Source organism: Melanerpes formicivorus, unplaced genomic scaffold, assembly GCF_026170545.1.
Source record: "Melanerpes formicivorus ecotype bairdi unplaced genomic scaffold, bMelFor1.0.p_v2 SCAF_4, whole genome shotgun sequence".
Taxonomy (NCBI): Eukaryota; Metazoa; Chordata; class Aves; order Piciformes; family Picidae; genus Melanerpes; species Melanerpes formicivorus.
In genome coordinates, this window is record NW_027142356.1 from 30,183,918 (window position 1) to 30,207,375 (window position 23,458).

The 23,458-nt window shown below is 57.0% G+C and overlaps 2 protein-coding genes across 3 annotated transcripts; one reads left to right on the forward strand and one right to left on the reverse strand.

Annotated features, from left to right (window-relative positions):
* Nucleotides 1–1,250: 1,250 nt before the first annotated feature.
* HTRA2 (HtrA serine peptidase 2) lies at nt 1,251–10,816 on the reverse strand. The gene is made up of 8 exons (XM_068137525.1): nt 10,406–10,816; nt 8,705–8,909; nt 8,436–8,630; nt 8,139–8,171; nt 7,636–7,744; nt 7,019–7,088; nt 2,476–2,571; nt 1,251–1,595 (listed from the first exon to the last, which is right to left on the reverse strand). Exons 1-8 carry the CDS (start codon nt 10,783–10,785, stop codon nt 1,430–1,432), a joined length of 1,254 nt encoding a protein of 417 aa, XP_067993626.1. The 5' UTR covers nt 10,786–10,816; the 3' UTR covers nt 1,251–1,429.
* Nucleotides 10,817–10,972: 156 nt separating this feature from the next.
* AUP1 (AUP1 lipid droplet regulating VLDL assembly factor) lies at nt 10,973–23,457 on the forward strand. Of its 2 annotated transcripts, XM_068137533.1 has the most exons (15): nt 10,973–11,272; nt 11,677–11,814; nt 12,266–12,416; nt 13,124–13,311; nt 13,398–13,470; nt 16,138–16,211; nt 17,025–17,091; nt 17,623–17,728; nt 18,021–18,167; nt 18,337–18,500; nt 19,321–19,409; nt 22,181–22,310; nt 22,382–22,476; nt 22,579–22,728; nt 23,056–23,457. In XM_068137533.1, the coding sequence occupies exons 1-15, from the start codon at nt 11,223–11,225 to the stop codon at nt 23,102–23,104; spliced, it is 1,671 nt and encodes a 556-aa protein (XP_067993634.1). In that variant the 5' UTR covers nt 10,973–11,222; the 3' UTR covers nt 23,105–23,457. The 2 variants fall into 2 exon arrangements, with proteins under 2 accessions (XP_067993634.1, XP_067993633.1); XM_068137532.1 differs by lacking the exons at nt 22,181–22,310; nt 22,382–22,476; nt 22,579–22,728; nt 23,056–23,457 and adding an exon at nt 21,002–21,177 and having other exon boundaries at nt 10,983–11,272.
* The last annotated feature ends 1 nt before the right edge of the window (nt 23,458 follows it).

Genomic DNA, 23,458 nt, shown 5'->3' on the forward strand with positions numbered 1-23,458 from the left:
CAGCTGCAGAGCACAGGGAGGGCCCCAGCAGTCCCCAGGGAGGAGGCCATGTGCGTGGGAGAGTAGGGCTCCAGGATGGATGGGCAGCAGGCTGGGAGGGCCGGGCCGGCCAACAAGTCACACATGGCCCCGACTCAAGCTACCACTGAACGTCAGGGCCAGCAGGATGCTGCCCCGGACATCTCAAGAGTCCAGCATCAACACTCCTTTCACCATGGCCTGCAGAGCTGCTTCATGGGTGCAGACTCCCAGCGGATGCAATGTGAGCAGATACCACATCCCCCTAGCCTCTGAGGCACAGCCACAGCAGCAAAGCATGGCCAAGGACCAGCTCGGCCTGCATGGCAAGGAGTCACCCAGCAGAGCCGGCCACACAGCAACTCCAGGGCCACTCTCTCACAGAGGAGGTGGCCTTGTGAGCCATGGCTCAACAGGTACTTATTAACAGAATTCCAGCATGGTGGGGGTTAGAAGGGACCTCTGGGGATCATCCAGTCCAACCCCCCTGCTAAAGCAGCGTCACCCCACAGCAGGCTACCCAGGATCACAATGTCCTGGTGGGTCTGGAATCTCTCCAAAGAAGGATACTTCACAATCTCTCTGGGCAGCTTGTTCCAGCATCCTCACAGTAAAGAAGTTTCTCATCTTCAGGTGGAACTTCCTGGGTTCCAGTTTGTGTCCATTGCCCCATGTCCTGTCTCTGGGCATCACTGACAAGAGTTAGGCGCCATCCTCTTGCCCCCTGCCCTTTAGCTCTTGCTGAGTATTGAGAAGATCCCCTGTCAGGCTACTCGTGTGCAGGCTTAACAGCCTCAGGTCTCTCAGCCTTTCCTCCTCAGAGATGCTCCAGGCCCCTCAGCATCTTTGTAGCCTCCATTGGACACTCTCCAGTAGCTTCCCGTCTCTCTTGAACTGGGAAGCACTGAACTGGACACAGTACTCCAAATATGCCTCACTAGGGCAGAGTAGAAGGGAAGGAGAATCTCCCTTGATGTGCTGGCCACACTCTTTTTAATGCACCCTAGGAGACTACTACACAGATGGAGGAGTCAGATCTCAGGCTGTGCAGGCACTGGTGGCAGGACACCTCTATGAGGACCAAGAAGGTTACTGGTGGTACAGCCAGTGTGCTTTTTGCCAGCTGAAGGACTCCTGCGAGGACAGACAAAAGGGGTGGGGGGTCTCACACAGCCCTGACTCCCCTCAGTAACTGCCACTGCTGTGGGAAGGAGGCTACACGGCGCTGCGGGTCCCTAGAAAAGTGCTTTATTGAGTACAGGGGGAAACAGCTGCACCACCAGCCTGCTGGGTTGGGCCCCTCTGCCCAGCTCCTTCCAGTCCCTCAGGAGCCCAGTCTCTCCCTGACAGCACACACGCGGCTCGGTCATGCCCTCGGCACTGGCAGCCAGCGCTCACAGCAGCAGCAGCGCTACTCCGTCACCTCGGGGACGACGCTCACCAGCAGCGTGTCGTAGCCACGCCGCACCAGCAGCGCCAGGCTCTGCTGCGTCCGCACCGCCTCGTAGACGTCCTCGGCGCGGCGCGATGCCTGCCCGTTGATCTCCAGCACGATGTCCCCTGCCTTCAGCCCTGCCCTGCGAGGAAAGCCACAACAGGAGCGCACAGCAGGTGAAGCGGGCGCTCAGCTCGGCTTCATCTTTTCTGAAGGAAGGGGCTGGGCACTGCAGAAGGCTGGGGCTGCTGCACCAAGTCTTGCAGTCCCAGCATGGCAGGGGTCAGAAAGGACCACTGGGGATCATCCAGTCCAACCCCTGTGCTAGAGCAGGGTCACCCATAGCAGGCTGCCCAGGATCACAACGTCTTGGTGCATTTGGAATCTCTCCATAGAAGGAGATTCCACAACCTCTCTGTGCAGCCTGCTCCAGGGCTCCAGCATCCTCACAGCACAGAAGTTTTTCCTCATCTTCATGTGGAACCTCCTGGGTTCCAGTTTGTGCCCATTGCCCCATGTCCTGTCTCTAGACACCACTGGCCCCATTCTCTTGCTCCTCACCCTTCAGCTCTTGCTGAGCACTGAGAAGATCCCCTGTGGGGCTGCTCTTCTCCAGGCTATAATGGCCCAGGTCTTTCAGCTTTTCCTCCTCACAGGAATGTTCCAGGCCGCTCAGCATCTTTGTAGCCTCTGCTGGACTCTCTTCAGTAACTCCCTGTCTCTTGAACTGGAGAGCCCAAAACTGGACATAGTACTCCAGGTGTGGCCTCACTAGGGCAGAGTAGAGGGGAAGGACAATGTCCCTTGATCTGCAGGCCACTCTCTTCTAAATCCACTCAAAAAACCTGTGTTCCTCCAGCCATGCAGGTGCTTTGGCCAAAAGGACACCAAGCCTAGGCAAGGATCACCACTTAGTTTCTGCTGCAAGCCAACAGGTTGCCCAAGCCCTGATGCTCAGGAGCAAAGCACTCGAGAGCTAAATCCACCCCCCTGGCACCCCTAAGGCAGCAGCCAGCACTCACTGGTGGGCTGGAGAGCCGATGATCACCTTGTGGATCAGCACCCCATAGGAGACATCAGGGAAGCTGGGGTCACGCAGCTTCAGCTCAGTCAGGATGCTGCAGAGGGAAAATGAGCACCAGGTAAGGAGCTGGGAGGCAGAGCAAGGTTCCCACCCCGCCACAGCTGCACAGGCTTATGAGACTACAGTGCAGAACCTCTCCTGTATCCCTGCAGGCTGCTAGGCAGAAGCAACCAGCTGCAAAGCCCAGGAGCATTCAGACACCAGAGGACAGAAGTCCTAACTGTGCCAGAGAGAGCTGGAAACCTCAGGCAACAGCCATCTGGTTACAGCTGCTGGTGCTGCAAGTCCTGTTTGCAGCAGCCTCACATCCAACTGCCCTTCACAGTATCAGATCTACCATCTTCCTGCTGCAGTCTCTGTCCTCCTTCGATGGGCAGGACACAATGAAGCCTCTCTTTCTGCCAGACATGTCCACCAGAAGAACCTCCGTGTCTCTCCTCTGGAATCTGCACACTGAACAGTGCCTGTTCACCCTTTCTTCTTGCAGATGAGCTTTGCTAAGCCTGGCTTAAATTCCACACCTCCCTCTGCTCCTCTGGACACTTCAACTGTTACTAAGTGTCCAGATCTTGAACACTGTACTCCAGCTGGGTCTCACCAGAGCGGAGGGACGATGAGCTGTGCAGTGTTCCTCCCTGAAAGAAGCCCAACCCCACTGTTCAAGCAGGCTTACTCAGAGCAGATCGCCCAGGATTGTGTCCAGTCAGGTTTTGAGTATCTCCAAAGCTGGGGACCTCTCCAGGCAACCTGTGCCAGGCTTGGACTACTTTCCTTGCTGCAAAACCATGATCTATTGTGCTCAGATGGCATCTTGTTGTGCTCCAGTTTGTGCCTTGTCACTGACAGAACTGCTGACATGATGTGGTCTGCATGTTTGCCAAGTCATGTCTGCTCCTCTGCCAGGTGACTAAAGCTGGACACCACACATCGTCCAGTCATCTCCACAAACACACAACACGTGGCTCTGTGACTTTAGGCTACATAGCACTAAGGTGGCTGCACTCAGCTGTGGTGGGTTGTTGACCTGGGCTGTCAGGCAAGTCCCCATCTGGCTGCTTGGTCATTCCACCTCCCAGCAGGATGGGGAAAAGAATTTGAAGGGCAAAAGATAACTTGTAGGTGTAGATAAAGACAGCTGAACAGGTGGAGAAAGAAAACAGGCAAGTGGTGCAAGGGCACTCACTGGTGACCTGTCTCAAGCAGATGGATGTCATAGAATCACTTTGGTTGGAAAAAGACTGAATTCAACCATTCTCTAACTCAACTAAGGCTGGGGCTAAACCATATCCCTCAGCACCAGATCTCTGCCTCCTTTCAACACCTCCAGGAATGAGAATTCAACCACCTCCCTGGGAAGCCTTTTCTGGTCTTTGAGAACTCTTTCAGTCAAGAAGTTTCTTCTAACATGCAACCTAAACCTCCCCTGGTGCAACTTGAGGCTGTTTCTTCTAATCCCGTCACTCGTTACGAAGGAGAACAGACCTGTTTCTACCTTGGTCCAACTTTTCAGGGAATGGTAGAGAGCAAGAGATCTTCCCTCAGCCTCCAGGCTGAACAATCCCAGGTCCCTCAGCTGCTCCACACCAGACCTGTTCTCTAGATCTTTCACCAGCTTTGTTGCTCTTCTTTGGATGTGCTCCAGCACCTCAATGTCCTCCTTGGAGTACTCCCTCTCTGGGGGTGCCAGTGAGGACCAGGCCAGGCTATGACACTGAGTTAATGCTACTCAGCACAGCTACAACATCGGAGTCACCAACAGATCTGGTCAGCAATGTGACCTGTGGCACAGTGTGGGATGCTATGAGGAAAACAGCTCTGTCCTTGCCAGAGGGAGTCCACAGATCACTCAGGTGAGGGACCCATCTGCCCTATCACCCTACCAACCTACAACCCAGCTGTGGATGACATGGTTCTCAGGCCTATGGCCTCCTGCTGCCTGGCTCGCGAAGCTCCTTAGCTGTAACTCAAGCTGCACCTTTCTGTGTGAAAGTAAGAGTTTTCTTCTGTAAAGTTTCCTAGTTGCTTGACATTAGCAAGTTCTATCCCATATTGCATGAAGAACTACTTCATTTAGGATGTCTCTCTAGTAACATCTCTAACCAGCAACACACCCCAAAGTGGTTTCACACAGAACCTGTTCCTGATTATCAGCATCTCTTTCTTGTGCTGTCTGCAAAGTCCTTTGTTCAGTCTCTCCTTCTGCCACACTGTAAGATGGCTGCAGAGGGCTGTGCTAGCCAAGGCCCTGTCTTTTCCCATGACTTCTTGAGGCCAAAGTGAGGGTACTTTTTGAGTTCCACTGCAGCACAGCTCAGCTCCACCATGTTGGCCCATCTCTATTCCTCTGGTCAGCAGAGGCCTGGTGTTTCAGGAAGCTCCTGCCTGCCAGACAGTCTGTGCAGCAGGACCAGGATGCCGAGGAGCTTGTACCCAGCACAGAGTTCCTCCTCCTTCCTGCACCAAGGGTGAGCTTCTGGCCTTTCAAATGAGCATGTTCAGACAGTGTCCTCACCCCATTCCAAGGCAAGCAATCCCTTGTTGGGAGATCATCCCAGCAACTAGACACAAACAAGCCCTGCAGTCAGATGTTTCCCACGACCAGCTGCTAGACTGCTCGCTGGCTGTCCTGATGCTGGACCAGCTTCTGAGGATCCACATCCACAGCACTTCTCACTTCTTCCCTGACAGAATTTATCCTGGTGCCTGGCCAGTGAAGCAGTGAAGTTCTTCACAGCCCACAGGTTTTGCGGAGTACCAGCACCATCTAGTGGGCATCTACTGGGCATGCCAGCAATGCTGACTGCTCTCACCCCCCCTGCCCCGAATCTCAGGAGGCACAGAGCACCTGCTCCTCATTTTGGCTTGTGCAGTTCAGGGGAGCAGGAAGCCCACCAACCCAGCCAACACCTGGGAGCCACGAGAGATTTAGGAAGGGCAGAACAGAACTGTGATACTGTTTCTGGAAGCATGCTGCAGCTACCAACCCCACAGGCTGAGCCCCACAGATCAGGTAACAGCCTCCTGAAAGATGGTTGCAGGAATCATGGAACTAGAGCGCGCTGCTCCTGGAGGAGAGGCTGCAGGTTCAGCATGCTCCTAACACAGGCATCTGCTCCATCTGCGAGGCTGCTGGCAGGGCTCAGGTACAGCTCCTGAAGCAGCCCTCTCTTCCCAAGGCTCACAACCCTGCATAGAGCATACTGATGGCCTGACCAGGGCTGTCCAGCCCTCAGCAGGGCACAGCTGCAATAGCCTGCAGGACACCTGCCTCAGGGTGCCATGGTCACAGGCCTCCCATCTCTGCCATGGGCAGCCTTGGGCCAGCCCTTGACAACCCTTCTGCAGAAGAAATTGTTTCTCATGTCCAACCTAGCCCTCCCCTGGTGCCACTTGAGGCCATTTCCTTTTGTCCTGTCACTTGTTCCTTGGAAAAGGAGACCAACACCCATCTCACTCCAGCCTCCACTCAGGTAGTTGTAGAAAGCCAGAAAGTCTTCCCTTGGCCTCCTCTTCGCCAGATTCAACAATCCCAGTTCTCTCAGCTGCTCCTCACCAGACCTGTTCTCCAAACCTTTAACCAGCTTTGCTGCCCTTCTCTGGACACACTTCAGCCCCTCAATGTCCTTCTTGTAGAGAGGACCCCCAAACTGAACCCAGTACTCAAGGTGTGGCCTCACCAGTGCATGGTAGAGAGGGACAATCATTTACCCACTCCTGATGGCCACGCTTTGCTGACCCAGGCCAGGATGCTGTTGGCCTTCTCAGCCACCTTGGCACATGCCAACTCATCCTCAGCCAGTTATCAGCTGCAGGAGGCAGCAGGAAGTCATCCTTTTCCCACTTGCCAGTGCTGTACTGGTCAGCACCATGGTGACTTCTCTTCCAGAGGCAGTACCCAGCCCTTCTCCTGAAAGCCAAGAGCCTCGTAGCAGCCCAGAGTGGAGCCAGCAGAGTCAGCTCTCCTATCCTATTCCTTCCTCAATCAATTCTCCTGCAGTCAAGTTGCCACTGCTTATTCTGGAATTCCCTTCTTCTGGAAGGGTTCCTGCACTGCAGCAATTCACAGTGGAGCCCTTCTCCTGGAGCACGACTTGCCCAGCTGCCTCACCACAGCTTTCAGCTGGCACATTGCCTATCTGTTTATTACACCGTGTTTCTGGTGGCTTCTCACTCCTGCTGCATAGCAAGAGCTCTGCATCAAACTCCTCCTGAGGACAATCATGAGCAGGTCTGGTCTACAGGTTGAGGGACTTAGATCTGCTTACAGATTCTGCTGCAACTGTGGAAACTTACAAGCTTATAATTACCCTGATACAGCCCAGAGTGCAAATAGATCACGAGCACAGAGAGACATAAGCATGAGATATAAAGCTGTGAGTGCTTCCAAAATCAGAGCCCTCACTTAATTTGGAAGATCCCATCCCACAGCCATCATGCCCCAAGGAGGCCAGTCTGTAGGCCCCCAACCTAAGAACACAAACCTTGGTGTAAGAGTCAGCATCATCACCCCGATGTAGCGGCGCTTCGTCTCTGCATTGCCAAACCAAGAGCCTGGGGGAGGAAAGGCCACCCATGAGAGGGCTGGAGGCAGACAGGCACTCACAGCAGTGCTGGGGTGAGCCAGCCCCCTCACCCAGCCCACACCTCAGGGCAGACACCATGTGGAGGATCCCTTTTGATCCGCACTGGCACCTGTGTGGCCACTGGCACACAGGGGTCATCCTTTCCCTTTATACACACCAACAAATGGTTTGCTGATTTTCCCACATATTGAGATCTAATGGAAAGTAGCAATAGGCTGAGGAAAATCCTTGTCTGATCCTGGGGACTCAAGTCTGAGCTGCTACGACACTCTGCAGCCTTCACCTCCAGCAGACACTGGGCCCCAGTGGGCAGGGAGGCAGCAGCACAGCTTTCCCATGGCACAGAGGAGCACGCCAGGTGGGACAATTTTATTACCTCAAGGGCTCTTTCTCAAGCCCTCCTTGCCCTTCTCCCAGAAGAAGGTTCCAGAGTCCAGCTGTGCCCCAGCTTTCTCCTTCTCTCCTCCTCCTCGCCTCCTTCCCCTGACACCTAAGCAGGCAGGCACCAAACTCACTTCTGCGCTGCTCCTCCTTCTGCAGGAACTTCCGCAGCCGGTCCGAGGGGATGGCAAATGAGATGCCAGATGTCACCTTCATGGTGTTCACCCCGATCACCTCGCCATCCTGCAAGGAAAGTGCACTGGGCTGTCCTGCCTGTCTGTCCATCCCTTCCTGGCCTGCAGCTTCTGTGGCCTGCCTGACCCAGATGAGGCTCACAGGGACTGGTTCTAGGGGCTGCAGACCCCCAGCTCCCTCCTCTGATGTGCTAGCACCAGCCAAGGACCTGATCAGGGCAGGGCTCAGCCCTGCCACCCCAGAGCCCCATAGACTCAGGTTCCCCAGCACAGAGGCTGCACAGGACTCCCATGCTGGGCTGATCCTCACAAAGATCTGGCAGCAGGCACAGTTTCTCCCTCCCAGCAGCTGCGGCACCACAAGTGCTCCCACTGAGGGACACTGACTGATGGGTACATGGCACATCTCTGTCCCGGGCAGTGCAGGTGCAGGCAGAACTCACCAGGTTGACGAGGGGGCCTCCGGAGTTCCCAAACTGCAGCAGAGGAGAGAGCAGTGGTCAGGCCAGGAAAGCACCCCCTGCACACAGCAGGACCCACAGCAGAGTCCAGAGAACAGGCTGAGCCTGGACATCATCTCTTCATCTCTCAGTGTCCTCCACCCTGCTCTGACCACACTGCCCCCACAGCCTCACAACCTCTTCATCTTCCAGTGCTGCATCCTCCAGCCTTCTCTGTCCTCATCGCACCAACAGCCCTTGCCCCCCTGCCCCTCCCAAAGCGCTGCGGGCCCCCCTTACGTCGATGGCGGCGTCGGTCTGGATGTATTCCATGTCGGAGGTGGCCAGGCCCAGCTCCCGGCTGCCGCGCTGTGCAGAGCTGACGATGCCCGAGGTGATGGTGTTCTGCAGGGCAAAGGGGCTGCCCATGGCCACCACGAACTCTCCCTGCCGCACCTCAGAGGAGCGCCCCAGGGGGAGGGTGGGCAGTGGGTGCTGGAAGAGAGGAGGGAGGATGGTGACCAGATGGGAAGGAACGAAGAGAGCCTCTCCACAACCATGATGAGCACCTTTGGTTTGATCTTGATGGTGGCGATATCTGCAACCTGGTCCACGTCCTGCACCACAGCGTCGTACTGCTCACCGCTGGCCAGCTTCACCCTCACGCGCCGGCGGTTGGCCACCACGTGCGCGTTGGTGACGATGAGCCCGTCCGGAGACACCAGGAAACCCGAGCCATTGGAGATGGGCACGTCACGGCCTGAAAAGGGGTGCCTGCAAGGTGGGCACAGGTCAGAGAGGGATGGCAAGGACCCTGAGGGGAGGGTAGGCAGCAGCCAGGCAGACTGTCCCCCCCAGACTGGTAGGCCTTGAAAGAAGGGTGGGGATAGTGAGGGTGTCTAGGCAACAGCACACTGTGGGGAAAACTTGGAGAAGAATGGATGTTAACTGCCTGGAGGAAAATGACCAGGGGGTGCTGGTCAGCAGTGCCTGAAGATGAGCCAGTGTGTGCCCAGGTGGACAAGAAGGCCAACAGCATCCTGGAATAGATCAGCAAGTGTGGCTAGCAGGATGAAAACAGTGACTATCCCTCTGTACTGGGCACTGGTGAGGCCACAGGTTGAGTCCTGGGGTCAGTTTTGGGGCCCTCATTACAAAAAAGACAGTGAAGGGCTGAAGCATGTCCAGAGGACAACGGAGTTGGTGAAGGGTCTGGAGAACAGTCTGGTGAGGAACAGCTGAGGGAACTGGGGTTGTTGAATCTGGAAAAGAGAAGGCTGAGGGGAGACTTTCTGGCCCTCTACAACTACATGAATGGAGGCTGGAGTGAGGTGGGCGTTGGTCTTTTTCCAAGGAACAAGTGACAGAACAAAAGGAAATGGCTTCAAGTGGCACTAAGTGAGGTTTAGGTTGGACATGAGAAACGACTTCTTCCCCAAAAGGGTGGTCAAGGGCTGGCCCAGGCTGTCCAGAGCAGCAGTGGAGTCCCTATCCCTGGAGGGGGTTCAAAGCCATGGGAATGTGGTGCAGGAGGACATGGTTTAGTGGTGACCTGTCAGTGCAGGGTTAACAGTTGGATGTTATGATCTTAAAGGTCTTTGATAATCTAAACAATTTGGTAATTCTATGATTTTAACACCCTTTGTGTTCAGAGACAGGAGAGGGGGACACTGGACACACTCAGCGAGCCTGCAGCTGGCACCACACTGGAGGGAGAGGTCAACAAGCTGAACGGCAGAGCCACTAATGAGCTGCCTTGACAGCTGGAGGTGCAGGGTGGTGAGAACATTGTAGAGTTCAACAGTAAAGGCAGACTCATGGCCTCGGACAAGAAATCCTGTGCCACGGGACAGACTGGGGCCGCTGCCTGCAGGGGAGCTTTGCACAAATGGATCTGGAGAGCAAGGTGGCAGTGACGTGTCCCTTGCGGGGCAGGCAGGTGGCCGCCGGCTGTACGGAGGCAGCGGGCCCAGGGGACGGGTGCGTTCCTCCTGCAGCACCTGAGGGACTCGCCCGGCTGCCGTGCCCCGGGCACGGGATGGGGACACCGCAGGAGATGCCAGCAGGGGCTCGCAGGAGGCCGGGGCGGGGGGCTACTCTGTACCGGGGTGGAAGAAGGACTGTGAACTGTGTGGACGGGAAGGGTCTGAGATCTTTCCGTGAGGGCTGCGAGAGCGGGGCCAGACCCTTCCGGAAGGGCAGGGCGGGAGGGGACGGGGACAGGATCAAGAGGGAAACGGGTCTGCGGCCCGACCGCTTAGTGTCGGTACCTGCCCACGATCTCCACGTAGACCAGCGCGGGCGCTGTCTTCTCAACCACGTCGGCGATAAAGTTGAAGGCGGCACGGGGCGAGGCGGGTGGAGACGGTGGTGGCGGCGGGGCGGGCACGGCGGCACACAGCGCGGGCAGAGCGGGCCGGCGGCTCTCGCCCTCCCGGGCCCACAGCAGCAGCAGCGTCGCCGCACCAGCGCCTAGCGCCGCCGCCAGCGCCCGGCCCGCGGCAGAGGAAGGAGGAGATGGAGGAGGAGGAGGAGGAGGAAGTGGTGGCGGCGGCGGGGAACGTGTCTCGGCGGCCCCGCTCAGCGCTCGGCCCCAGCGCAGCGCTCCCGAGCCTAGCGGGACCCGCGCCCAGCGCGCCAGCGCCGCCATGCTGCCCGCGTGCCCGTGGGGCACGTCGGGAGGGAAGCCAGCCCCTCTGGGAGGTGCGGCCCCGCCGCGGAACACGCTGGGAGCTGTAGTCTATAATAGCAAGGCTACGGATGCTGCTATGCCACCGTGGAGCATATTGGGAGCTGCAGTCCCACGGCGAGACGCTCCGGTAGCCGTAGAGGGAGAGGGTTTATGGTGCAAGCGGCAAACCGGGCCCGCCGCACCCACAGGTTCCCCTAGTCCGTCTTCCCCACGTTGCCAGCCGCTGTGGGCCCGTGGTGGGAGAGAGCGAGCGTGTGCGGTCGGGGGGCGGCGCGGCAGGGTGCACGCCGGAGTGGCACCGCGCCTCCCATGCTGCCCCGCGAGGTGAGGCGGGCGGCCTTGGGGCAAGATGGCGGCCGGTGCCGGACGGCCCTGAGGTAGCGGCTGCAGCGGGGATGGAGTCTTCTGCGGCCCCGGGCCCCGAGCGGCTCTTCGACTCGCACCGGTGAGAGCCTTGGAGGCCCGTGTGGTTGTCTCCGCGTCTCGCGGGGGTGGGCCGCGGGTTCCCGGGGGCGGCCCGGCGTTCATGGGGTGTCCCGCGGGAGGCCCGTGCAGGAAGCTGGGATGTCTCTGGGGAGCGGCCCCGGGCTCCACTGGGCAAGGAGTGTCCTATGGCAGCTCAGTGTGGAAGCTTCGCGTGTCCCATGGTGGGACCAGTGAGGGTCCAGGATGTGCCCGGGAGGCCTGGGGACGGTCTGGGTATCTTGTTAGGGAGACTTGGGAGGTTCTGTAGAGCAGGAGGCGCAGGGTGGTCCCCGAGGAGGGCCCGGGGAGGCAGCTAGGGGTTCAGCCGCCTCGTATACATCCCAGCCATGCTTAGGCACTCTGTGCTGCTCTTTGACTTTACAGATTTCCGACTGATGGGTTCCTGCTTCTGGCCCTGCTACTCTACGCCCCCGTGGGGCTCTGCCTGCTCGTCCTGCGCCTCTTCATTGGTGTGCACGTCTTTCTGGTCAGCTGTGCCCTGCCCGACAGCTTGCTGCGACGGTATGTGAGCCCGGGGTGGGGTGTTGGGGTGGGACAGTGCAGGGCAGGAGGGCTGCCCTTGACTTTTGGGACACTTAGCCATGGAGATTTGGATCAGGCTGAGGTTAGGGGGAGGTGTTCTCTTGGGACTCTGTCCCCAGTACTCTGCCAAGACCAACGCTGGCAACTGCCGCTAGAGTGCTCAAGGACTGACTGAAACACTTGGATCAACTGAGTGTCCTGCTAAGAAATTCTGTGGTGGCTTCCTGCCCCGTATTGAATGCTACAGCTGCAGTTCTGCAGGCAGCCTGCAGCCTCCCAACAATTCTTGTTCTAGATGTGTCGTTGCCACGTTGTACCAGCGTCCTTGCTCAAGGCACACAAATCCCCAGGTCTCTGGGTACATGTGTCAGCCAGCAGTGGCTCAGACTACAGGACTTGAGGAAACCATTTCCCCCCCACCCCACTGCAGGTTTATCGTGCGTGTGATGTGCTCAGTGCTGGGCTTGTTTGTGCGGCAAAGCGACCCCCGGCTCCGCGATGCCAGTGTGAGGGTCTACATCGCCAACCACGTCACCCAGTTCGACCACAACGTCATCAACCTCCTCACCTCCTGCAACACGGTGAGTAGCTTGGAGCTGAGGCTCTCCAGGGGAAGAGCACAGGACGTAGGTGCTGTGTAGTCCTCTTCAGATCATACATATTGATCTAGGATTTCACAAGCCTCGACTTTTCCCGTGGTGCAGTGTTGTGCTCTTTGTTGTGTGGGTTGAGTTGGGTGTGGGTTCACCCCAGCACTGGGTGCCAGTCTGTGTGTGCAGACACCTGGCCATGCTGCAGAGTGCTGGGGGAAACTGCAGGATGGGATGGTACTGCTGCACTGGGTTGTGCAACTTTCCCTGTGTTCTTGTGAAACTCCTCGTGTGTGAAGTTCCTGAATTGTCAGGCTCTGAATGTGCTTGGGAGCAGTTGATTTGCTACTTATCTGGAGAGAAGTAACCCTTGGAAGTAGTGAGTCTTTTGCCAGCCTGCCAGGAACTATTGCAGAAAAGATGAGGAAACACAGTGGTCACCCACAGCAGGGGACAGTATATTTCTCCAGCAGACAGAGCACAGACTTGGATTAAAATTAGGATTCACATTCCTGGGGAAGTGGGGCTAGTACTGAGGCCTGGCAGTGATGTGTTCAGTACTTTTAGCTGCAGGTTGCTCCCTCAGCCCCCCAGAGGCCTTCTTGCTGCTCTGCAGGAGCTTTGTTTCACTGTTAGCCTGGAAAGCAGGCTCTCAGGACAGGATGGTGTTTGATCCTCACTCTTGTTTTCCCTTGCAGCCTGCACTGAATGGTGCCCCTGGCTTCCTCTGCTGGTCACGGGGATTCATGGAGCTGGGGGTGACAGGAAGCCGAGCAGAGCTGGTGGACTCCCTGAAGGTGTACTCATCCCACAGAGCAAACCCACCCCTGCTGCTCTTCCCGGAGGAGGCGGCCACCAATGGCCGTGCTGGCTTGCTGCGGTTCAGGTACCGGGAGTGGGGACCCTGCCGTGGGATCCTTGGCCTCTTGCTTGAGCTTTGGGGTCCCTCACTGCTGACTTCTCCCTTCCCAGCTCATGGCCATTCTCCATCCTGGATGTGGTGCAGCCGGTGGCCCTGCAGGTGCAGAGGCCGCTGATCACTGTGGTGAGTTGAGGTGTGGGGCAGGGAGGACTGTGGGCTGTGCAAGTGGCTGGTGATGCTGCTGCTTCTACTGGTGCTTTGCAGCTGTGGGCCATGCATCCTGGGCCTGCTTCCTGTCACCCCAGGGAGCTCTTGGTGCTCTGTCTGCTCTCCAAATGCCTTTCCCAGGGAACCACCACTCACTTAATGCTCTTTTAGTTAAACTGGTAGCTTTGATAAATGTTTTAGTGGCTCAGCTGTCTAACCATGTTCCACCTGGCTTCCATGGCCAGAGCATCTCTTTCTGTGAGCTCCCTTGTCTTAGAGTGCTCTGGAAGAGTCACCCAACCCAGCCACCCTGGGATCAGGCTGACAGGCAGAGGTTGTACAAGGCTCTCTGGGGTTGATTCTTGAACTTGCACCTCCTAAATGCAGATCTGTGACATGATGTAACAGCATCTGCAGAGGGGTGGCAAAGTTTCATAGTTTCATAGTTTCATTCAGGGTTGGAAGGGACCACAAGGATCATCTAGTTCCAACCCCCCTGCCATGGGCAGGGACACCCCACACTAGATCAGGCTGGACAGAGCCTCATCCAGCCTGCTCTTAAACACCCCCAGGGACGGGGCCTCGACCACCTCCCTGGACAACCCATTCCAGGGTTTCACCACTTTCATGGTGAAGAACCTCCTCCTCACATCCAGCCTGAATCTCCCCACCTCCAGCTTCATTCCATTCCCCCTAGTCCTATCACTACCTGATATCCTGAGAAGTCCTTCCCCAGCCTTCCTGTAGGCCCCCTTCACAATGACAACACCAGCCCTGTGGGACAGATTGCAGTGAAACTGTTCTCAGGTTACTTAGGGTGAGGTTTTGCTGACATTGATTTCTTGGTGTGATTTATAGATCTATTTTGGTTAGATGCTTAGATTTTATATCTGTCTGACATTGTAGCTGATTATCTGTCTTAAGGCAGTTGGGCACTGTGGATGATTTGTGGTACTTAGCAGCAGGTCACAGCTGCCCATACAGACACAGGCAAGTGTTTTTGGAGTGAGCCTCTGTCAGGGTTTAGTTCTTTTCCTGGTGCTTTTGGTGCTTTGATCAGCTCTGCAGGTGACAGTGCTGAGGTCCCTGCTGGTGAAGTTCAGTTCAGTTCAGTGAGTAATGAGGCTGGGTTACTGACTGATCAGTGATCTACTGAAAGCTGCCAGTGAACAGCTGTTGCTTGCAGGTCTGGTGTGGTTTGTGAGAGCATCACAAGGAATATTTGGTAGGAGGAGGAGCATGGAGTTATGTGAACATGTGCAGTGGTGAAAGCTGCTCAACGGTGTGGGGTTTTGGTAACCCTGCTGCTGAGAAAGGGCAGAGTTCAGGGAGGCCATAAACATGATACAGAACCCAGAGAAAAGCATTTGGAGGCTCTCAGCTTCATCATCTTCTCAGAGAGAAGGCCAAGAGATGGATGTGAGCTGCTGTCTGTGCACTGGGGAAGACACTCGAGTGGAGCTCTCTTCCTTGTTTCCCTGGGAAAGCATTCAGCAGCAGTCTGCATGGGTGTGGATGCTTAAGTGTTGGCACTGCACCAGTTCAGGCTTGGGTTAAGTTTTTCACAGCAAGGACACTTCAGATTTTTGAATGACTACTGCAGAGAAGCAGCAGAGCTGGCTTGTTCTTGGCTGTCTGTAGTGAACATTTGATCTCTTTGTGCTTTTGGCTGCTCCAAGGGATTCGGAGAGGTGTGACAAGTTGTGTCTGTGCATGCACCTATCTACTTGCAGATTTGTGTGAAGATACTGGTTATGGCCATGTCTTGGCTCAGGGTTTTACCTTCAGAGGTTGAGCAGGACTTTTGCCCCTCATGCATGTGGGCCAAGTAAATCCTGAGGGATTTCTTAGGTAAGGTTAAACTGTCAGAAACTTATGAGGCCTGGAGATGAGATCCTTTGGTTCAAACAGCACTTCCAGACACACAGGTGACAGATGTCAGACACTGGGTTGGGCAAACCACCACATCTGGGGTGAAGAAAGAGTTTTCTCCACCCTCAGTGGACTGGAGCCTTGCAGAAGGATGAGACCTTCTGTGGTAGGGGACAGCATAACTGAAGCCTGGGTACTGGCATCACTAGAAGTTGTTTGATTGTACATTTTGTTAGGTCCATTTATCCAGGAGATGAGGCTCCTGTGGTGGCCATGGCTTCTGGGCTTTTCTCAGCTACAGCACCTAAAATAAAGTAGGTGGGAGGCCTGTCTCAGAGCCATGCTGCTTTGGTTGAGGACAAAGGTGTGATGAAAGCCAAGGCAGTGACATTGAGAACTGCAGATCTTGAGATGGTGTCTCACCAGCCTATGGAAAGTTTAGTCACTGCAGGATGGGAGTAACCAACTATGAAGGTCCCTGGATCACCACCCCTCAATGGTAAGTTCCATAGAATCATTGAAAAGCGTGGCTGTGGGAGATCTCTGGAGGCATTTAGCTCAGCTTTGGGCTCTCAGTCAGTCTGTTGAGGATTCTGAGGAAGCATTAGGAGATTCTTAGGCTTTTCCAGTCCTGGGGTTTGGCCTTTCCCAGCCTCTCACATCTGTCCCCATGCAGCTGCTCCTTGCTGCCTTGGCTTGGTTGTGCTCTACCCACTGCCTCCCTGAGGGAGACCTGCCTGGCTCCTGTTCTCACTGTGCTTTCTTTCCCAGAGTGTGGCTGACTCCTCCTGGATCACAGAGCTGCTCTGGACCTTCTTCGTTCCCTTCACAGTTTATCAAGTAAGGTACTACCCCTCTCTCTTTCATTTGGGGCAGGCTTTAGGATGGGCAAAGATGTTTTTGCTGCTACAGTGAGAGATCTTTTGGTGTCTTCTTGTGGTACCTCTGCATGGCTTTGTTCAGCATTACCTGTTCCATGCTAGGTCCAGCTTCTGGACCAGCTCCTGGAGTGAAGAGGGCTTTTGATTCTTGCACTTGGTTGGTGGAGCAGAAGCATCTGAGGGCGAGATGTTCAGTCTGTTGGGTGCATTTTTGCTGCTCTGCTGGAACTCACTCTAGGATTGCTTGGGTGGCAGGGGCAATTTCTGGCTGGCAGCTGTTTCCTCCAGCCTCTGTCCCTTTCCTGCAATTCCCTGGGAGTTGCAGAGGTGGCTCAGATACCTGCCTCAGGCCCAGGAAGGCCTGGCCTGGCTGAAGAGCTCTGGAATAAGAGTCTGGAGGCAGCAGAAGGGATTTGGGCTCAAGTTCAGGGGTCAAGGTATTTCAGTAAAGTGCTGCAGCTTTCCTCAGCCACACCTGTATGGAGCCTCACTGCTGCTTTCCACTGCCATTAACATGGTAGTGTCTCCTCATTTGGGGCTTTCTGGGACTTCACTAGGAGATGCTCCGCTTGTTACACTTGAGTGCTAGTGAGGATTCCATCTGCCACTTTTGTGTTCCCAGTGGTGCCTTGCCCGCTGTTTTGCAAACTGGTGTCGAGTTGTGGTGCTGTGGGGAGCTGTGGGGTGCAGAGGGGGAGTCGAGGAGGGGCAGCTCGTTGCAGGGTTGGTGCCAGAGGCCGGTGGCACGGTCAGCCCAGTGCTGTTGTCCCCATTCAGGTGGATGCCATCTGTCCCCAGGCAAGCTGAGGAGCCGAGTGAGGATTTTGCACTCCGAGTTCAGGAGGTAGGAGGTGATGGTGGGGGGTGTGCAGGGCTGCTGCTGTTTGGGGTGGTCACAGAGGAGAGCGGGGTGTGAGCAGAGTTGCAGAGGGCATTTTGGATGGGGGTACTTGTGCGATGGGGGCTCTGGCCCGTATTTAGTGCCCGTTAATATGAGTCCGTTTGATCTTGGCCTGTTTGCTGCCCCCAGTTACTCTTCCTGACAGGTACCAAGGCACTGCCCATCTACTATCAAACCTTCCACTCCCTTCCCACAATACCACAAGTCAAATGAAGTGATGGTTTCTCCACCTCTTCCTCATGTGCTGGGTCCTTCATAGCTCCCCATAAGCCTGTTTTGGCAGGATGATATTGCCTGCTCCTGGTCCTTCCTGTGCTTTGTGCAACACTGGCATGCATCACCAAGGCCCTGGAGAAACCAGCTTGCAGCCCTGTTCCCCTCGGTGTGGCCCCATGCAGGCCTGTGCATCTGCTGGGCACAGCTGGGTCATGCATGTGCCTCTGTGCCTGTGACTCTCTTCTCCCCTTCCTGCAGCTCTTGGCCATGGAGCTGGGTGTGGTATCCACACGGCTCACAGCAGCAGACAAAGCTGAGCACATGAAGAGGCTGAGGCATACGTCACCGCTTTCCTTTACCCCAGGTAGGTGTCTTGGGCGCCATCCTGACTGTGGAACTGCCACTTAAGGAGGCTTCAGTCTTGGTGTGAGGGGAGAGGAGGAGGTGTCTCTGACCTCCTGGGGAGCAGAGGCAGCCTGTGTGCTCTAAGCTGACAGAGTGAGTGCCACCCTTCCTGAGCACAGATACCTGATCATGTGTAGGAGGGCTGGTTTTCTTACCATGCCAGTTCATACTCAAGAAAGCAGAGCTGCTGCCACTTGAAGGCTGTGTGCCTTTGGGCCACTCTCTGGTGCCCACTGTCCTTTCCCTTGCAGCCTCCAGCCAGCCACTGGCAGCCAGGCCCAGGGTGCCTTCCAGCCTGGCTGCAGTGGCTCCTGAGGAGGTGCGAATTGCAGCGATGGCTCAGCGGGTCAAGGAGGTGCTGCCTCATGTGCCTCTGGAGGTCATCAGGATAGACTTGGGTGAGCAATGGCTGGGTTTCTAGCAGGGGCATCTTGTCACCTTCTGTGCCAAGGCTCTGTGGCACCCAGGAGCAGAAATGTTGTCCCTGCTGCACTGCAGAGTGCAGTGGCAGCAAGGACATGAGGGTCCTGGTGTAGCAGCTCTAACAGATCCTCTTTGTCTCTACAGCCCAAACCAACTGTGTGGATACCACCATTGCCAATCTGCTGGAAGGGAGAGTACCCTTTTATCCTGAAAGTGAGGAGGCTGGCACTGACCTGCCTGCCCTGTCTACCTCCCAGCCTACAGCTGCTTTTGGCATCCAGGGCTCTGTAGTTGTACCCTCTTCCAAGGTACTTCTGGTGGCTCTGTTGAAGGCCAGCAGCATCCTGGCCTGTATCAGGAGTAGTGTGACCCGCAGAACCAGGGCAGGGATTGTCCCCCTCTACTGGACACTGGAGAGACCACACCTTGAATAAAGGGTTCAGTTTTGGGGGCCTCACTAGAAGTCACTGAGCTGCTGAACAGAGAAGGGCAATGAAGCTGGTGAAGGGTCTGGAAAACAGATCTGGTGAGGAGTAGCTGAGGGAACTGGGCTTGTTTAGCCTGGAGAAAAGGAGGTTGAGAAGAGGCCTCATTACTCTCCACAACTGCTTGAAAGGAGGTTGGAGCCAGGTGGGAGTCAGTCTCTTTTCCCAAGGAACAAGTGATAGGTTGGACTTGATGATCTTTGAAGTCTCTTCTAACCTTGGTGATTCTGTGACAGGAGGAAATGGCCTTAAGTTGCACCAGGGGAGATCTAGGTTGAATGAAAAGAGCAATTTCTTCCCCCAAAGGGTTTTCAAGGGCTGGCCCAGGCTGCCCAAGGCCATCCTGGAGGGGTTTCAAATCCATGGAAAGGTGGTGCTGGAGGACATGGTTTAGTGGTGATCTGTTAGTGGTGGGTTAACAGTCAGATGTGATGATCTTAAAGGTCTTTTCCAACCAAACTTCCCTGTTGTGTTGGCTTGCAGCCCCAGCATGATGGCCTGTGTTTAGGACTAGCCATGATGTCAGAGGAATGGGGTGTTTTAAACTGGAGACTGAACTGGCATGCCAGGTCCTTGCAGGGCCTCCCAGGATGTCTCCTGGCTTTGTCTTGACTGCTGATGGCTCTTGTCCTTGCTGTTCCAGGCAGCTACAAAGCAATTTGCCAAGTCCCCGGTGGAGCGGCATCTGTCCTTGCAAGAGCGGAAACGAGCCTTGTACGACTATGCCCGCAGGTGAGGGTCCCCACACACCCACCCTGTCAGAGCCCCAAACCCTGTCCCAGCACTGCCTGGGCATGTCCCATGCAAGGGCTTCTGTCCTCCTGTTCCTTGCCTTGGCCATGGTCAGTGACGCTGGGGCAGCGAGCCACAGCTGGAGGAGAGGAGGCAGATGTTCATCTGCTTCACCTCTTCCAAGCGTACAGCCCCTCATCCCTTGGGGAAGGTGCTCCCTCCCTGGAATCATCACCAGGCTTCTGCTGTTGGGGTCATGAAAGGTGGAAGCTGTTTGCCAGAAGCAGCTGCTGAGGAACAGGGCTTAGCGAGGAAGCCCAGCTGGTTCCTCAGTGTCAGGATTTGACTGTCAGGAGTCACTGTGGGACTCCAGATTTGGAATGAGCATTGATGCTGTGGAACACCCACTTAAGGGTGTTTGCTGTTGGGCAGCAGGGCAGAGCAGCTCATCTTGCTTGCTGTGAGCAGAGAACTGCAGAGGATGGGGAGTGAGGTTGACCTCTGCACATGTTTTGATGAGGCCAGTACTGGAACAAGGGTCCAGCCTCTGGTATCTGGGTCTGCTTTAGGAGCAATGCAGAGAATCCAGAGTGAGTTGGGAGGAAGGTCCCTGTGAGAATGTTGTGCTGTATGGAGTGCTGGGTGAAGGAGATGGGAGTCTGGAAATCTCTTTGACCTGGCAGAGGGAAAGCAGTTAGAGGTTGAGAGCAGATGGATGTTAACACAGGTAGACAAGGTGGTTATTTCTGAGAAGGAAATGGATTGATGAATGGAGAAAGCTTCCAGCAGAAGTGGCTTCTTCATGCCTGAGCATCTTCTGGTGAACCTGGCAGACTCTGTAGAAGGTGCTGCAGAAGATGGTAAAGGTGATGAAGTGTTTGGCTTGGTCCAGAGTGACAAGAGGGCCGCTTGGTCTGTAGGGTCTGGCTGTGAAGGGGAGAACCCATCTGGAGTCACACAGGCGCTTCACGGAGGTTGTGGAGACCCAGGGATCAGCTGAACTTTTGGGGTCCTATGGCTTTTGACATCACATCAGCTGCTTCCTGCTGCTGGAAGTAGACAATGTCTGTGGCTGGCAAACCTGAAGTGCCCATTTCTGAAGGTCCGGCCCCTGGTGACTGTGGGCAGTGTTTGATCACCAAGTGGGTCTGCTTGTGGCAAGATGGTTCAAGGGCAGAAGAATTGCATCTTGGAGAGCCCTGAAGCCCAGGGGATGCTGGGCTGCTGTCACCAGCATGCTGCATGCCCACCAGCATGCAGGTAGCTGAGGACTCTTGCTGAGTCCGTGGGCATAGTATGGCCACCAGAAGAGAGGAGAGGGTGGAAATCCCTCCCTGTGGGTACCCTGGTGGCATGTGACGGCCCTTCTGTCCCCGTTCTGAGACTGCAGGGTGGGGATCTTCGAGAGAAGGGTTCCAGCGGGGTGTGGGACCGTCGGCGGATGGTCCAGCCACGCTGGTCTCGGGGTGTGGGGCCGTCGCGAGTGGCCCTACCACACTGCCCTGGGTTCGGGAGCCGGGGCTTGGGCCGAACTGCAGCTCCTTAACGAGGTGGGGTCCGGTACCGGGGCCTGACGGCGTTCTCTCCCGCAGGCGCTTCACGGAGAAGCACGGCGCGGCGCGTGTCGGCGACAGCCCCTGAGCAGGCGGGACGCGGTGGGACCGGGACCGGGACCGGGACCGGGCTGCCTGAGCCCCGCGCGGAGGGGACGGGACCGAGCGGGGCGGGGCGCCTCCTGGCGGCGGCAATAAACGGCGGCAGCATCTGGCGCGGCTCGGCTCTGCGGGCACTGGGGGGGCGGGTACCGGGGGCGGGCACCGGGTGGGGCGGAGGGCAGGGCCCTGCTGGCTCCGTGCGGCTTCGCACGCGCCGCCATCGTCGGCCGCTCGCGCCCCGCACGTAGGCGCCGCTTAAAGCGGCCGCGCCGCGGGGCTGGCGCGTCCTGTGCCGGGCGAGCCGCCCCGTGGGCCCCACAGGTCGCAACCGCGGCCCTTTTAAGAGGCGGGCCGCCGGTGCCGGTGACTTTATTTACATGGGGCTGGCGGGGGCTGAGCGCGGCTGCCCCGCAAGACCATGGCGTGCGCCGGCGACGACGGTCCGTGGGGTGACCGGGACTCGGGCGGGGGGGAGGTGTGTGTGTGAATGGGCGGGCGAACACAGGGGGACCTGGGTCAATGGGTCCTGGGTGGGCTGGCGTGCACCGGGGGGCGACAGGTCAGTGTGCCCCGGGTGGGCTGATCAGTGGGGTCCCGGGGGATGAATGGGCTGGTGAGGACCCGGTGGGGGCTAATGTGCACCGATGCGGGGCTGTCGATGGGGCTGGGCCAGGCGGGCAAAAGTGCCCCCATGGGGGTCGGGGCATGTGGGCGTCCTATAGGAGGGGCATTCCGAGGAGCAGCCCGGGGCAGCGGGCTGTGTTTGCAGGGTGCACCAGGGAGTGCTCCTGCCTGGAAGAAGGCAAACCAAGGAGGCCACTTGGATGGAGGTGCTGGTGGGCCTGGGTCGAGTGGGTGGGCAGCGTGGGGGCCAGGTTGGTGCTGAGCTGATAGCTCCTCAGGCTCCTGGGTGGAGCTGCGGTGTAGCCCTGCGTGCCTGGAGCCCTCGCAGTTCTCCTCCTGCCACTCCGACGTGGAGCAGATGCTGCTGGAGGCCCAGCTGGACACAGAAAGCAGTGATGGGTGAGTCCCGAGGACCACTGGGCACAGCCAGTGCTGCCTGGGTAGGGTGGGTATCAGGCCCTGCAAGCTGTGACCCAGGGGTTGTATTTGCAGTGCCCTGCTGGCGCTAGGCTCCCCAGCCTGGGACGACACTGGAGTCAGCCAGGCGAGTGAGCTGCCTGGGCAGACTGAGTTGCTCCCGTCCTGCGGCCAGCCCCAGTTGTGCTGCCCTCCCACCCACCAGGTATGGGAGCTGCCCCCACCCTGCGCCATGTTGTGCTGTGCTGGATATGCCTACCTGATGCCTTCTTCCAGCAGGATGTGCCAGAGGAAGCCAAGCGGAGGGAGCGACGCCTGCTAGCATCCCTCGGCTGGGCCTGTGCCCGCCACCCTCAGCGCCTATCTCCAAAGTAAGGCCTGTGTCTCTGCCCACCATGCTCTGCTGTCCCTCTCCCCTCCTGCTGTGCTCTGCCCCTTCCCTCGTGCCCCCGTTAACCGTGGCCTTTTCCCAGGGAGTTTGCCTTTGTGTGCCCCCCCCAGCCGGTGCTGTGGAACCTGCAGGGAAGTGTGGTAGGGAGGAAGAAGAGGCTATTCAGTTCAGAGTTGTTGCTGCTCTTCATCCCCTCGCTGCTGCTCAGCCACCTGCTGACCCTGGGGCTGGGGTGAGTTTCTTTGGGCCTAACCTGTGGACCCTTTGCCAGAGCAGACCCCTTGCATGATGTCAGGGTGTGCCCCATGCTGTTGGATGTCTGCAGTCTGGGGCTCTGCAAGGGGCTCTGCCTGTCCTGAGCCAGATCCCCATCATGGGAAACTGTAGGGTGGGGGAATGCCTCTGGGCTGAGATTGCTCATCCTTGATGCTGTTCTGCACCGTTTCTTGAGCAGCCCTGATGAGTCCCATGGCTGCTGTCCTCTGCCCTCACCGTGGCTTGCAGAGGCCCTGCAGGCTGTGCCTGTGTAGGGGCCTGATGCTCACTCTCTCCAATCCAGGATCTACATTGGGAAGCGGCTGGCAGCCTCCTCGGCAAACCCGCTGTGAAGAGGTGGGCACGGCGAGAGATGGGGGCTGCACCATCCCATTCCATGCCGTGTCTGGAGAGAGCCCAGCGCCAGCACAGCAGCCCTGCTGATCCCCCACCTCCACTTTGTGGCACAAGGAGCCCTCTCCCCTCATCCCTTCTTTAGACCTGGCCTAGGGAGCTGACCCCACTCTTCTATGTAGACCGGAGCCCACCAATGGCAGCTCCTCACTGCAGGCAGTCCCTGCCCTCCCCAGACCTGGGTGCGGGTTCAGGCTCCTGGTGAAGACAGGACTGTAAATATGCCTCCTGAGCCTGCGGCACACAAATAAAGAGCCCTGTGCCTGCCCAGCTGGGCAGAGCCAGCGTGTTCC